This window comes from Oryzias latipes, chromosome 6 (assembly GCF_002234675.1).
Source record: "Oryzias latipes chromosome 6, ASM223467v1".
NCBI classification, from domain to species: domain Eukaryota; kingdom Metazoa; phylum Chordata; class Actinopteri; order Beloniformes; family Adrianichthyidae; genus Oryzias; species Oryzias latipes.
In genome coordinates, this window is record NC_019864.2 from 3,180,551 (window position 1) to 3,195,640 (window position 15,090).

General features: G+C 42.3%; 1 protein-coding gene across 7 annotated transcripts in view; it reads left to right on the plus strand.

The window, feature by feature from the left end:
* st7 (suppression of tumorigenicity 7) overlaps window positions 1-15,090 on the plus strand; it is a 45,593-nt gene that overhangs the window by 26,154 nt on the left and 4,349 nt on the right. For 5 of the 7 annotated variants that reach the window (XM_023955473.1, XM_011472873.3, XM_023955474.1 and 2 more), the window contains 9 exons: window positions 4,095-4,177; window positions 7,412-7,571; window positions 8,959-9,013; window positions 9,736-9,851; window positions 9,925-10,000; window positions 12,227-12,381; window positions 12,454-12,551; window positions 12,648-12,777; window positions 13,421-13,493. In XM_023955473.1, the coding sequence (XP_023811241.1) occupies window positions 4,095-4,177; window positions 7,412-7,571; window positions 8,959-9,013; window positions 9,736-9,851; window positions 9,925-10,000; window positions 12,227-12,381; window positions 12,454-12,551; window positions 12,648-12,777; window positions 13,421-13,493 (946 nt within the window). The remainder of the gene's footprint in view (window positions 1-4,094; window positions 4,178-7,411; window positions 7,572-8,958; window positions 9,014-9,735; window positions 9,852-9,924; window positions 10,001-12,226; window positions 12,382-12,453; window positions 12,552-12,647; window positions 12,778-13,420; window positions 13,494-15,090) is intronic. The other 2 variants (XM_020701507.1, XM_020701506.2) reach the window with 1 other exon arrangement.

The following is a 15,090-nucleotide window of genomic DNA, read 5'->3' on the forward strand; positions in this document are numbered from 1 at the left end:
TCAGCTGGTTGTCAACCCCCGCACCTTCCAGCTTTCCCCTCAGCAGTGATGGTTGAATGGTATTGAAGGCGCTGGAGAAGTCGAAGAACATGATTCTGAAAGGTTCCAGGTTCCTCGAGGTGTAGCAGAGTTCTGTGCATCAAGTAGATGACAGCGTCATCCGCTCCGATGCCAGGTTGACATGCAAACAGCAGGGGGTCAAGCACTGGCCTCACTAGGGGCTGGAGGTGATTCAGGATCAGTCTCTCTAGGGTCTAGAGCAGGGGTCGGGAACCTATGGCTCTCGAGCCATATATGGCTCTTTTGATGGTCACATGTGGCTCGCAGACAAATCTTTAATTATAGTTTTTTTTATTTTATTAGTCCAGTCCTTCTCGGGCGCGATGCGATGCCAGAGGCGCGCAGTAGTAGCGGTGCTTAGATAGAGAAATCTGCGCCAGCGCTATCAGTTACTATTATCTATTATTTCACAGAGTTTGTACCAGCTGGAAACCTGTGAATTGACGTGCCTAAAACTGCGCGCTCCCGTCTCTGAGAAAGAGCGCGCAGATGCGGGGACGGGATGTGTGAGGGAGAAAGCAGAGGGTGGGGCTGAGGTGTTGTGGGGACAGGCAGCAGGTGAATCGCGCAGGGATTGTAAAAACGTAAAACCCGCTTCCCGTCACTCACTGCAGCGTGTGAGTGTGTGTTTGGCTCCCCGTCTGCATGTGAGCAGTCTTTGTCACATCTACAGAACATTCAGACCTAAGATCACGTTTAAAGTCTCAACGCCTGAACGAAGCAGAAACTCACCATGGATCAACCAACCAGACTAGACCATCAGCAAAACTACCACGAGAAATACTCATCATTTATTAGCAACAGAATAACAATGTTATTAAAAATAATCCACAGACTTATTGTACTTTAAAAATGTTGAAATTAAATCAAATGCACACATTCATTTGTATATTTAGTTTTAAACAAATTGTCGCGGACTGAGTTGGATGGCTGTTGGGCCGCGTTAAAAGTTCTGGAGTTCATTGAACGCATCTGATTGGCTCTCAGTTCTGTCGCTCAGCCTGTTGTTAGGTAGTTTGGACCAATGGGGTTCAGCTATGGGCCGAATAAGGGAAATGGGAGGGCTGGAGCGGGAGCAGGGGAATATAAAGTTGGGAGAAGCGCTCTCTCTCGTCTCGGCGGGAGAGATTCAGGAGTTGCTGAATTAATTGTACGGCGTTTGTTGCGGTCTGCAGTAATCGGAATAAAGAACTTTAAAAGAGGTTAAGTCTCCGTGCCTCAGTGTGGGGAAGGGACACTGCATTATTGTATGGCTCTTTCGAAATTACATTTCAAAATATGTGGCATTTATGGCTCTCTTGGCCAAAAAGGTTCCCGACCCCTGGTCTAGAGGGACTAGGGGCTGCACGGTGGCGCAGTGGTTTGCGCTCTTGCCTCACAGCAAGAAGGCCCCTGGTTCAGGTCATTGCTGGGGGACCTGAACCAGATGGGGGACCTTTCTGTGTGGAGTTAGCATGTTCTCTCCATGTATGCCCGGGTTTTCTATGGGGACTCCGGCTTCCTCCCACCGTCCATAAACATGCTTCATAGCTTAATTGGTCAATTGTCAATTGGTGTGAGTGTGAGTGTGCTTGGGTGTGTGAAACCTTGCGACAGACTGGCGACCTATCCAGGTTGTCCCCTGCCTTCACCCATAAGTGGCCGGGATAGGCTCCAGCAGCCCCGTGACCCCAAAAGGGACAAACAGAAGAAGATGAATGAACCTTTGACTATCATTCAATTTTTGTATGTGTGTAGGTTTTAAAAACCAACAGTGGTGACTACTGAAGCCTTCAGTCAGCCCATAGTAGTGTTCTCTCATCCTTAACGGCTAACAGCAGCTTTCAGGCCGGTTTTACTACGAGCCTTTCTGAAAGAGCCTTTCTGTTGCAACAAGAGCCTCCACTTCACTGGGTTGAATTGATGCCCAGCTGCACTTAGTTAATGTGCGAGTCAGAGTGAGTGAAGGAGGCAGGGGCTCATCTGATTGGTGTCTTTTGTTCCCCCACATTCAGCATGTTGATGGTCAGAATAAGACACAGGTCATTCACAAAGCTGTTGTGACTGGGGACTCTTTGCTTTTACTGCATTCCCTCCATGTCTGAAATCAAGCTTGATGTGGTGATTCTGTCGACTATTTCTCTTATTGCATCAGAGATTCTTTGCTTCACCTTTTCTAAGATTTCCTTAGAGCAGGCCTATCCAGTCTTTGAGGCCCGCCTAACATTGATGGAGCACACCTAGTTTGGGTAATCCGCAGAGATATCTGTAAAACAAGGATTTAGACGCCGCTTTCCTACAGGATGGGCTACTGGTTTATGTTGTTATGGGTCTTAATGCACTATATAGCGCATTCGCCATTTTGAAGGAGTGCCCAAATCTACAATTCCAAAATCCACCTCCCTGGAAAATTCCCAGAAGTCTCGCCAAAAATCTAGTGTGCTCAATAGATTTGCAAATATAGACCACAATGCATTGCATTTGAACAATTTGTTATTTGAAAAAAGTATTTAAATTAATTCCTACATTTAAATTACCCCAGTTGTTCATCATCATACCACAGTGGATTCATAGTCTTTATAAAATGTTCATATTTATCAGGTTTTCATTTGGCCAAATGGTTAATGTTAAATTTGGCGTTCAAAAAACCACTCCCACATGTAAGGAGCTCGCTGCTCCATGGCCTGAACAAGACGCAGACGTCTCCTTTGATAGATGATGATGAGCCCTCGTGGCGTGGCAGAAATGTGAATGTATCTGCTGTAAATCAAGGACTTGCTCACAACCGTCGCCATGTTTCTGAATGACTTACCGCATGAGTTGGTTTGTGTTTACTCACATAATTATGATTTAATGGCCACGGTGTACTTGAGAAATTGCGTCTTTTTGCCATATCTAGAATTTTGAGAACGTTCTGTGAATATGTCTACTGGAAACACAGCTTAGGATTTTGCTTTACTTGAATACAAATAAAGAATGATAAGTTGGAGCTAGTCAGGATGCTGTTTACAGACCCAGAGAAGCAATATGAATGAATAGTTTCACCATTACAGTTTGGCGTTTCGGTTTATACTTCATTGTCTATGTGGGACATACATTACATTTCACTTGTGTTAGTAGTGTTGATCAGCCCTATATGAAGCTTACAACAAACCAACTAAATCTGTAGTCACAACGGGTGGATGTGGGCTGTCTGCTGGGGAAAAATGGTCATGAACACTTATGCAACATGCAAAGGCAGTTAGGGTGAAATAGGTGACACAGTTATGTTGTACCCATGTTTCATTTTTTTAACCCCCCCTCCCAAACACTGGGCAAGGAGCGTTTGGTGCTGTTTACATCATAAATGTGTGCTCCTTGAGTGTATTTTGTGTGGACATCCTATGCATGTAGCATTTGTACATGGTCAGTAAGGAGCCAGTACGCCCACCGTAAAACCACCACTGTTATAGCTTTCATTATTCTTTGAAATACTTCACGATGGCCCCTTACACACATATCAATGGTACATTCTATGACCCTCTATGTACCCCGCAGAACCCCCACAGGTCAATCCCCTGTGGCAGTGCATGAGACCAAGGCTAGAAATGATGGAGAAGAACTCCAGTGATCTAAACTGGAATCTCCACCACAATCAGCCGGAATAAAAGTTGACTCACCTGCTCAAAAAGCAGCAAACCAGGACTGATATTTACACTTTATTGCAAATTCTTTAGAATAATAATACTGTTGTTGGTGTCATGTGGTCGGACTTTGTGGCACAATTTGTCTGCTAATTCACTTCCAGGCCTAAAAATGACACCTCTAGTGCGAACGAATGAAGTTAATTACGACTGTGTCCTGATGTTAGCTTAACATTCAGAGATCAGAAATGTGGATCACAAAGGATGCTGGGAAAACCTCTCATCTGCTTCACATATGGTGCTCTGGTGTAACAAATGTCTTCACTGTTTTTGTGATGTTTACACAAACTGGTTGTGAACCAACCACCTGATAAATGAATTTTATATGAAAAAATTCTGAGATTTCCTTGTTTTTTTTTTTGGTTTCTGCAGTAAGCATGTTTCTCAACACCTTGACGCCCAAGTTCTACGTGGCTCTAACAGGCACCTCGTCCCTCATATCAGGACTAATATTGGTGAGATTTCTTGTTTTATTCCTACCATGATCCATTGTGTTGCTTTCTGTTTAATTATGGGTGATATAGATCAGTGTTTTTCAACCGGTGAGTCGTGGCAGACTAGTGTGCCGTGGGAGATGGTCAGGTGTACAGTGGGAAATGACCCATTCACTGATCTAAAAACATTTTCCATCTCCAGGATATCAGCTCTGTGTTCATCAAAACACTGAGTAGTTAGGAATATGAAAGATCATAAAATATTTTTTTCTTTGTGTTTATTTGATTCTATCAAAGACATTTTGATAAGAATGACGGTACCGCGATTTAGGCAAGGCAAGGCAAGTTTATTTGTATAGCACAATTCGTACACAAAGTAATTCAAGGTGCTTCACAAAACAGAAAAATGCATTAAAATCACAATACATCATAGAAATAATCAACGTAAAATTTACTTTAAAAGAAAAGAAAAAAAAAAAATATTGAAAATTGATTTAAAAATAAAGGAAGGAAAGGAAAGAAAAGTGCAGATAGGACCTTTCAGTCATATACACAGCTAAACAGAAATATTTTAAGTCTAGATTTGAACATGAACACAGAAGAGGCCTGTCTTACGACTTCAGGGAGGCTGTTCCAGATTTTAGCTGCAGAATATTGAAACGCTGATTCCCCTTGTTTAGTTCTGACTCTGGGAATCAACAGGAGGCCGGTCCCTGAGGTCCTCAGAGTACGAGATGGTTCATATGGCACTAACATGTCAGAGATGTACTTTGGTGCCATGGAGAGACTTGTACACAAGCAGAGCTGCTTTGAAGTCTATTCTTTGAGGTACAGGGAGCCAGATTTAGCTGCAGCTTCAGCTGTTTTCTGAAAAGTCCCGCCCCTTTAACTGTCTCCACCAATCATTCTTGAAGGCTTAATCACACGTCATCAGTCTGACCAATCAGAAGTGGTTAAAGTCTTCACTTCCTTTTTCTGATTTAGCTCCTAAAGTCTCTCAGTTCCAACAAAAATACCAGCTAAAGCTCGTCTTTAGCGGTGGAGCTTTCCACAGAATCCGGTGTCAGACCGTGGAACAAGTGAACAAAACAATGAAGCTCAGAGAAGAGAGTCTGTCTGCCAACGGCTGCAGTTTTAGCACTGGATCTCCCATTTAGCATTGTGTTAAAGTGACAACGTTTCAGCGTACAATGAGTCTTCGTTGTTAAACGTCTTTCAACCACAATGAAAACCCATTAAACAGTTTTTCAATCTTCTTGATGAAGTCAGAGGTCAACAGTTTAGTTCTCCTTCAAGGTTTGTGTTCATTAACAGCCAAACATCCCAGAGTTTGGTCCAAGTCATCTTTCTAACTGAAACACTTTACTAATAACGTCTGGATTATATTATATGTTAAACATCATTTAAGAAACAGGATTAAGTTGCCAACAGACACATTTAAACTAAATTGAAACAACGTAATTATCTAAAAAGAAATAAAACATTTTTGTTAAAGTTTTCAAAGACATCTTTGATTAAGACAAAAGAAAAACTAATAAAACTTCAATATGTTCACTTTTTGTGTAGCTAGAGAAAACATCTATATAATGTTGTGTAAAATTTATCAAACATATTGTGATTATATAATTTTTCAAAAATTACAGTTGCCTTTGCACCAACATAAAAAATATATTAAAATAAATAAATCACCATTCAGAAAGAATATATATATTTTTTTGTGAGGTTACAAAAAATTGCATTTTAATAAACTGAAGGGAAAAAACAACTACCAGGGTAAAATGTCAAATAATTTAGTAGTAAATTATTACTGAAAACTGACTTAACTTTTATTACATCTTTTAAAAAAAACAGCTGCAACTTCCAGCTTTTTGTGCCACAATTATCACAAAAATGCACATGAGATTGTAGAGGTGAATCAATAAAGACAAGGATAAAGTGTACCTTGGCTCAAAAAAGGTTGAAAAACACTGAAATAGATGATTTCTGATTCCATTCAGATAATGACAGTGGAGTGGAGGCTTCCCCTCCACTCCAGGTCCTCTATAGCAGAAGAATCTGGTGCATCAGAGTTTGGCCCGTCATCTGAAATAGCCACTTTCTTAATTAACTCAATTTCTCTCCTGCAGTCTTTACGCTGCGTAGGCAGCTTGGAAGTTGTGTTTAGCTGAGCTCACATTGTCAGTAAAGTGGAAACCATGTGGTTTTAAGATGTTTTCTATAGTAACCAGGGTCACAAACGTTTGTAGTTTTTTGTTTCTATTCATGGCAAAGTGGAATGATATCAGATATTTTCCCACTGATGGGTTATGATCTATATAATCTTCTTCCCCAGCCTAAGGGGTCTGCACTCTGACCTGTCACCCAGATCACCAGTAGCTTTAGTAGTTTTTAGTTTTTAGCAGCGGCTTTCTTCTGCCACAGTGCGGGGCAGCTGCTGTTTCTGAATGATGCCATGAACCCACACATAGGCGTGCACTGCTCATCGATGCTTTTCTACAATTCTGTAAAATCAATAAACCTGATCTCTCATCATCTGCATCCTCCATGATGAGGTTGGGAAAAGCTTTTAACGGAAGCTCCTCCCACACGTATCGGGAACTTCAGGTTAACACCCTATTGGATAGACCTCAAGCAGCAACTTTGACGCTTGTTAAATCAAAGACGGTGGAGGTGAATTTGACGCTGGCACAAGTGCCAACTGTTTGAAAATTGATCATGGCGGAGAAAATAACTGGTTAGTGCTTTGAATTCTATGACACCCAGTCTTTCATATATCAGAATAGAGTTGTAAAAGAAAAATTTGATTTGCACCACTTTGACATTTAGCATCATGCCTCTTCCTACTGGCGTACAGGCACTAGTATCAGGTAGTGACAGTCCAGTGTGAACATAGCATCATACAATCAATGGTTTGAGAGGAAGTTCTGCATCCAAACCCCCATCTCATTATCTCCCTTTTAGGGTTCTAGATAGTCAATGTTCCTTCTTCTAAGCTTCATTCACACAGATCGTCTTGTGTTGCGACAAAAAAGAGTAGGTTGTGTGACATGTTTGATGAAAATGAAGCATTTTCTCTGTCAAACAGTTTCTGTTTCTCATTTGTCTTCGAGTGAAAGATGCTGGAAGAGCAGCTCATTCATGAAATCATGTTCCTTTTTCCTGACTGGACCTGCATGGACTCTGTGTCACCCTTTTTTCTAAAACTGATCTTAACCTTCCAGTGATTGATGGCGTTGTCTCCTGTGTCCTGCTCAGATCTTTGAGTGGTGGTATTTCAGGAAGTATGGGACCTCGTTCATAGAGCAGGTTTCTGTGAGCCACCTGCGCCCCCTGCTGGGGGGAGTGGACAGCAGCTCCCCCACCAACCCCAACACAAGCAACGGCGAGGCCGACTCCAACCGGCAAAGTGTGTCCGGTAAGAGCCAAAGCCTTTCCTCCAGATTCAATGTGGCTCCACGAGACTCAAACTGTGGCGGTTCATCCCAATGACACCCATCCATCGTCTGCTCTGTGCAGCTTCACGCATAGAACCTCTCCAGAGGGCCACGGGTTCTGTTGAAGCCCTGTAACCCAATTCTGTGTTTTTCACCAAATATTTGGATGAGTTACTGTCCAGATCTACTACCCGCTAGCCAGGGTAATGATGAGGACAGACACTAAAACAAGGATTTACACAGCTTATCAAGCACAGATTATGGATACTAAGAACTACAACCCTTAAGACCCTAAAAGTTCTCTAGACTCTCCAGTAATCAAGAACAGACAGAAGCTGAAAAAGTTCATGCTGTCTGATACTGAGTGACTTTGGTGAACAGAATCTGAACTTTCAGGAATAACAGAAGTCCATTTATTTTCTTCAAAAGGGATGAAGTAACGTATAATGATATCTATATATGTGGGACATTTTACTTCGGCAACAGTGGAAACTGTTGCATACAGTTGAATTATGAATGTTATGTCCTGTGAGACTCATTCATTTGTGTTTTTACTTCAATCGCATTCAGCAAATCCTCACTTTGAATTGAATTGGTTTAATTTATCCATTTCATGTTGATAAAATGAAAAGTAAACAAATATAAATACAGAAGTGACTGATAGTATTCAAAATTCAAAATAGGGTTTTGGATGAAGTTCAACCACTAATCAAATCCAAGCCCTTTTATATTTTAATGTAAACTTACATTTCTATAAACAGCATTTTTACAGAGTAAAAACAAAATACTGAAAACAATCAATTCTAATAAGAAATGTTTAGAATGAGAACATGTCAGTATGTCCCTTTTACATATTTAATATATGACCATTCAAAGTTTCTTTCAATTTTTTATAGATTGACTATTTTTACTGTCTTCCCTGCAGTTATTAAATTATCATATCTGAGGAGATACTGTGAGGTTTAGCATTTGTTCTCACAGCTGCTTTCATAAACATATTTGACTCTCAGACTAGATTGATTATCTCTTAAATGGAAGTTTTTGGATGCTCTCTGCTAATTGTTTTTTTCATTTGGAACATAATTTGAATTATTGCTCTCCCAAATTTTATAATTCGTCATTAACACTTCATCAAATTCATGAATCTAACTTGTTTTTTTCCCACTTTGTTGTACGTTTTTCACACATAAAACAGCTTTTCTGTCCGTTTTTTCTGTAAGAATTCCAATTGTATTAAAGAAGGATTCCTCTCTGTTCAGTGTGAGTCTGTGTCTTTGTGAAATGATTTCTCAGAACCAAACCAGCTCAGTGTTGACTTTGTCCTCCTCTTTACTCATCAGTGCTGTGCTTTCTGTGTCTCTGCTGCAGAATGTAAAGTTTGGAGAAATCCACTGAACCTTTTCCGTGGAGCAGAATACAATCGGTGAGTAACCACAGCAGGGACACCGGAACGGCTTGGTCTGCTTCTTCTCCTTTCAGTCAGTATTTTCCCATGCTGGGTCATCCTTCCTTATTATCTAAAGTAAATGGACGACAGCCTCAGCTTCACGTTTCTGTGAGGTCCATCCATTGACTGTACTGGACTGAGCAAGGGGGATGTCACCCACAGAAAATGGTTTACTCCAACCAAATGAAGTCAGTTCATGAGAATCCGCCATGTTGGATCCAGACATTGTCCGTAAGCAGTGATTGGTCCAAATCGGTCTGAGGGAAAGTTTTATTGCAACCACTCTCACCAATCAGGAGTCAGCTTGTTGGAAGTCCACACCCCTACCACTGGAAGTCTGTCAATCAAACGTTTGGAACTTTGAACATGAGACCATGTACTTTTATTGAGGCATCTGATTGGTCAGTTTATAACTTGAATAACTTGCAATAAAGAAAATAAAATCATGAAAAAATGAGGATTATCAAAAAGATGTAAAAAAAAAGAAAAGAGCCAGAATAATTATTCTGACCTATAGAATGACTGAGTGACAGCTTTTTATTTTATGTAGAAGTCTATGGCTCTTGGCTTTTTGGGACGAGCAGGTACTTCCTGTTTGGACCACCTGGGGAGGGGTCACTCAGTCCAGTTCTCCTATTCAGTCAACGGTTCCTGGTTCCTGGACGTGATGCTTTCTTCTGCGGCTCATTTCCATCCAGGTATACATGGGTGACTGGAAGGGAGCCGCTAACGTACTACGACATGAACTTATCAGCACAAGACCACCAGACCTTCTTCACATGCGACTCGGACCACTTGCGGCCGGCAGACGCCAGTAAGGAGCTGTTTGTAACCCGTGACATCCTGGAGTTTGTGGCTGCTGTTGAAGCTGCATTGTGTTGTTGCAGTCATGCAGAAGGCCTGGAGGGAAAGGAACCCGCAGGCTCGCATCTCTGCAGCGCACGAAGCTCTGGAGCTGGAAGAGTGAGTCTGATTTCCTTCACTTCTCGTTACTCCACTCCATAAATGTGTGGTTTTTTTTACATTTTCTTGTAGCATTTTTCTGATGAAGGAGGACATATATAAATAAAATTAAGATTACAGTTGCATTTCTGATTATTCTGTATTTAAATCAGTGTGAATCAGGAGCAGATGAAAAAATGCTGCTTGAAAAAGAGCAAATTTGTTACGCTGAGAGTGAAAGGGGAAGGGCGGGCTTGCTCCACACTAACTGTCCACCCACAGCACAGAGGTGAATTTCTAATAAACTACTGCCGCTCTGCAGAAACTATGTCCTAGAAAACAACACAATGAGTTTTGCATAATCATAAATAAAAGACCATTAGAAACACTTTGAAAGTAGATCAAGAGATGATCAGAGTAGGACTTTAATGCTGTCATGAAGACAGAAGTTCAGCAAAGCTCAAAACAGCATCAAAGGATGGTTTCAGGAGACAGTCCTATTTATTGATGTGCAGATATCTGCTTCCTCAGGAGGAAACCTTAACAGACAGACATGGTTCCATTCAGTCAGTGAAGCGTCTCGTGGTTCTAAGTTTCTGTCTCTTCTCCTGCCAGCAGGCGACAGAAGGCCGAACACTGCAAAACAACACCATCTCAATTCTAGAAAAACAGTATTTGTTTTAGTAGAAATCGACTAGAAATAAGTCAAATTATCTGCCAGTGCAGCTAGTGAACTTTACTTGACAAGATGTCTTGATTTTAGAAACAATGTCCAGGCCTTAGTAAATAGGTTCAATCTTTAAGGAAGGCAAAAACACACAAACAAACTAAAAGCTAGGCTATAGGAGCTTGATTAAAATGTGTTGTCTACTAAAATAAAGAAAAAAAAAATCTTGAAATAAGCTCGTGCTGGTTTGCACCTTCCATCCGTGAAACCAGGGTTCAAATCCGGGCTGCTCCCTATTCCCTTCTCTGCTTCTGTGCCGGTCCCAAGCCCGGAAAAATTGAGAGGGTTGCGTCAGGAAGGGCATCCGGCGTAAAACATTGCCACGCTAACCATGCGACTCATCCTCAAAAGAGAGGTTGATTCGCTGTGGCGACCCATGATGGGAAAAGCCGAAAGAGAAAGAAGAATACTAAAAAGAATAAAAACAAATTCACTTGTTGATTTTTTTATTCAACTAACAAATTTACCAAAAGGCACTTGGAATACGACTTTCTTCAACAACACAATTAGAATACTCATCTAGAGAACAGACATGCACATTAAACTGCAAAAACAGTTTCTGTTCCAACAAATTCTTTACTTTAATGCTCTTTTATGTGGTGGAATTGTGTCCTGAAGGATCTCTGTCCGGATGACAGACAGTAGGGTGGCCACGCATTTTGGATGGCTCAGATGTAGTGTGTAATAATATGCTATTATTGTGTGAGGGCGGCTTGAGCCTATAAAACAGGCAGTGGTGCAGGAAAGCTTTGCTCTGAGGCCAGCAGGATGTGGTGTGAGGGCAGATCAGATCAATGAGTGACAGCAGCAGCTTTTCTGCTCAGGTCTGGCCGTCACAACTGTCCTAACCACAGACCCTCTTCCTCTCTGAACTTCTGCGGCGTTGAACTGTGATGTTTATCACACTTCCAGCTCTCTGATAAAATCTCCTGAGAGTCTGCACATTCTGTCTGTCTGATGTGAGATGTTGTTTGTGCTACATCTGACATTTCTCAATACACAACATGATTTCACCATAACACTAACATTAAATGGTCCATTATTTAATGCTTGGAAGAGAATGAAAAGCTTCTGTTTACCTGCTTTATAAAACGATTGGATGACATCATTTCATTCTTACTTTCTGACAATGAAGTATATTAAAAAGTACTGTACAATGGTCCCCAACCCCCCGCCATGGAGTGGTACGGTCCCTGGAAGTATCAGCTGACATTAAACCGGTCTGTGGCCTGCAGAAAGGGCATTCCTCAGCTGGAAGTGGCCCCATCTGACATGTTTAAGAAATGTGAGTTTGTGACAGAATTTGTGGGGCTTTCATTCAAAATGAGGAATCCGACTCATCCAAACACTTCTGTGGCAGCTTTTCCCGCCGAGAGGATCTGCTCTGCTGTCACTTGTTGCTCTGATCTCAAACCAAAGCTGGGATTGTTGGTTTTCTGGCTGGAAGGACCCATGTTTGCCACAGAGATTTCATGCTGTTCACAGAAATGTTCATAAACGGAGAGTATTTGTTCCTGCAGCTGTGCAACCGCGTACATCCTTCTGGCAGAGGAAGAGGCCACCACCATCATGGAGGCCGAGCGGCTCTTTAAACAGGCGCTAAAAGCAGGGGAAGGCTGCTATCGGCGCAGCCAGCAGCTGCAGCACCACGGCACACAGTATGAGGCCCAGCACAGTGAGTGCAGCATCCACCCCACACACACATTCCCTCCCCACAACGGCTATTCTCACGTCATTTCTTTACCAGGAAGAGACACCAACGTGTTGGTGTATATCAAAAGAAGACTGGCCATGTGCTCCAGAAAACTTGGCCGGACACGAGAAGCAGTAAAAATGATGAGAGATGTAAGTTCAGAGCAGAGAACCTGATCTCTGATTCTAACGTTCTCCTCCAGTCATTTCTCTGTGTTTCCTCCTGCCTGGTTTTACATGTAACAACAGTTGTGTGTTTTCCAGTTAATGAAGGAGTTCCCTCTCCTTAGTATGTTCAACATCCATGAGAACCTGCTGGAGTCGCTGCTGGAGCTCCAGAACTACGCCGACGTCCAGGCTGTTCTGGCCAAGTATGACGGTGAGGGACTCGGATTCCAGAACTGGATCCATGAGACCTGCTGTTCTTGACTGTCGGCATGTCTTTGAAAAAAACAGGGGAAGAACAGCCATAACTGCTATTTCCTTTAACCCTTTAACGCCAGAAAGGTTGCAGGCGACGCCTACATAATAATGCATGCCCTTTGACCTACAGTAAATCTTTAGCTGTTTGCATGATCAACGTAAATCAACTGATTCTAACAGAAAAAAACAGCTTTGCACCGACATGAAACACATTACTTTAAAAAAAAAAAAACGTATGTAAGCTTTGCAGTTAGTTCCAGCCTGCTGTAAGTCTACACACTTATGCACAAAATATATCGTATGAGTTATAAAGCAAGAATTATGCACACACACAACTCCAGTGAGTCTATTTTCTCTCCACAGAAGCTCCACCAGAACAGCTTTTTAGCAGCTTCTGCAGGACATTTCAGTGATGTTCAGTCAGCAGCTGTCCCACCTCTAAAACCGTCATATCTCTGTATGCAGGAGGTCAAATGTTCAACAGACAAAGACAGAAAACCTCTACTTTTGTCAGAATCTGAAAGACTAAATCCCTAAAGACTGACCCCCCCCCCCTCACTAACCTGCTACTCACCTGCCTCTTCTTGTGTCCTCCACAGATATCAGCTTACCCAAATCTGCAACAATATGTTACACAGCAGCTCTGCTCAAAGCCAGGGCCGTGTCAGACAAGTGAGTATCAGCCTCCTGGAACTTTTGGGGGGAGGGGGGGGATGTTGCCCCAGGAGGCAAACATGAGCATCTTTAAGTTCTTTGGTTCCCGTTCGAATCAAAAGTTGTAAAATAAAACACTTTTCAAAAGGTCTTTCTAGAACTTTAAAAAAAGACCTCTGAATGAGTTCTGGGATAAGTCCGACTGCAGCTAGAACCCGAAAGATGCTCCAGGAACGCAGACAGAGCTGCACCTGCGTGGGGGCAGCAGCAGACGTCCAGAGAAGAGCTTCGGGGGGGGCCTTCCCGTCACTCAAACATCTGCATGCTCTGAAACAGCCTCAGCTGTGCATTTGTGCTTCATTGATAAAAATGACATCTCTGATGGTAAACATGAACAGCAATGCAGCTTCCTGTCTGCAGATGTTTGAGGAAGGCTGAGCTTTCTCTGAACGCTGCGTGTTCTCAGGAGAGTCTCTGAGAAAGTTCAGAGCTCAACATTACAGACTGGAACTAACCATCAGAGGACGTTCACAGGAAGTAGCCTGTTGGGCAGAAACACAAAATGCCCCAAACCCCAGGCTGTGGACCAGTACCGGTCCAAAGGACAGTTGGTACCGGGACACAGAGAGAAAACACACACCCTACATTTCTTCCATTTTATTCATAATCTGATCTTAAAGCAAGTTTTATTTTGAAAAATTCTCTCCAACACATCCAGCCTATTCTTGACAAATGACAAGTCGCTGGATGTCATGAAATGGGCGGCACCCACAATGAGCAAAAGGCGGAGCCTCAGATATCCAGTCGTTTTGTCCTGGGTTGGAAAATGACCAACATTTAAGAAAAATTTGTTCTTTAGTGTGCCAAAGGTTATACATTATTATATACATGGATATAGTTTACTATACAAAGCTAAAGAACAGCAGCATAGAGCTCCTTTAGGGGAATGTCTACATCACATTTGAATGGTTCCTACATGAAATCTAGTGTACAAATAAAGTTTAAAGCAGCTGCAGATATTTTACAGAGGGTGAAGATAACCTTTACCCTCAAAGTTGGAGGAAACTGGAAGCTTAAAAACAATCAGACGTCCACTTCAGGCCGGTCTGTAAAATGTTGTCTGGCGTTGAAGCGGCCTCTGGCCTGGAGAAGGCTGGACACCTCTTCAAGGACTCTCTTTGGACATGGGCTGCTTTTCCGCTGATGTAGTTGTGTTCTTGTACCTGAAGCAGCTTCAGGAATCTGAGCTGCTTTCCTCTTTAGCTGTAGATGCAGGTCAGCTTGTCCCTTGACTCACTGGTGTAACAGCGTCACACAGGCTCCTAGAGATCCAATGCAGTCAAGACAAATACATGTTCAACACAAATGAGAAGCATTGAGTGCGTGACTCCCCCACCCCCCTGCAGAAAGGTTTAATGTTGTAACCCTTGTGCTATCCTAGGCACTTTAACATTGGGTGTTGGGTCATCTAGACCCACTACACAGTGCTCTGAACCTTTTTTCTTCAATGATTTGTGATCTTCACTGGTGTCCATGGATTACATGAAATCTTTCCACCTTTATCCACCTTTGTCATGGTAGGGAGAACACATCAATGGAAGGGGGGGGGGTCATC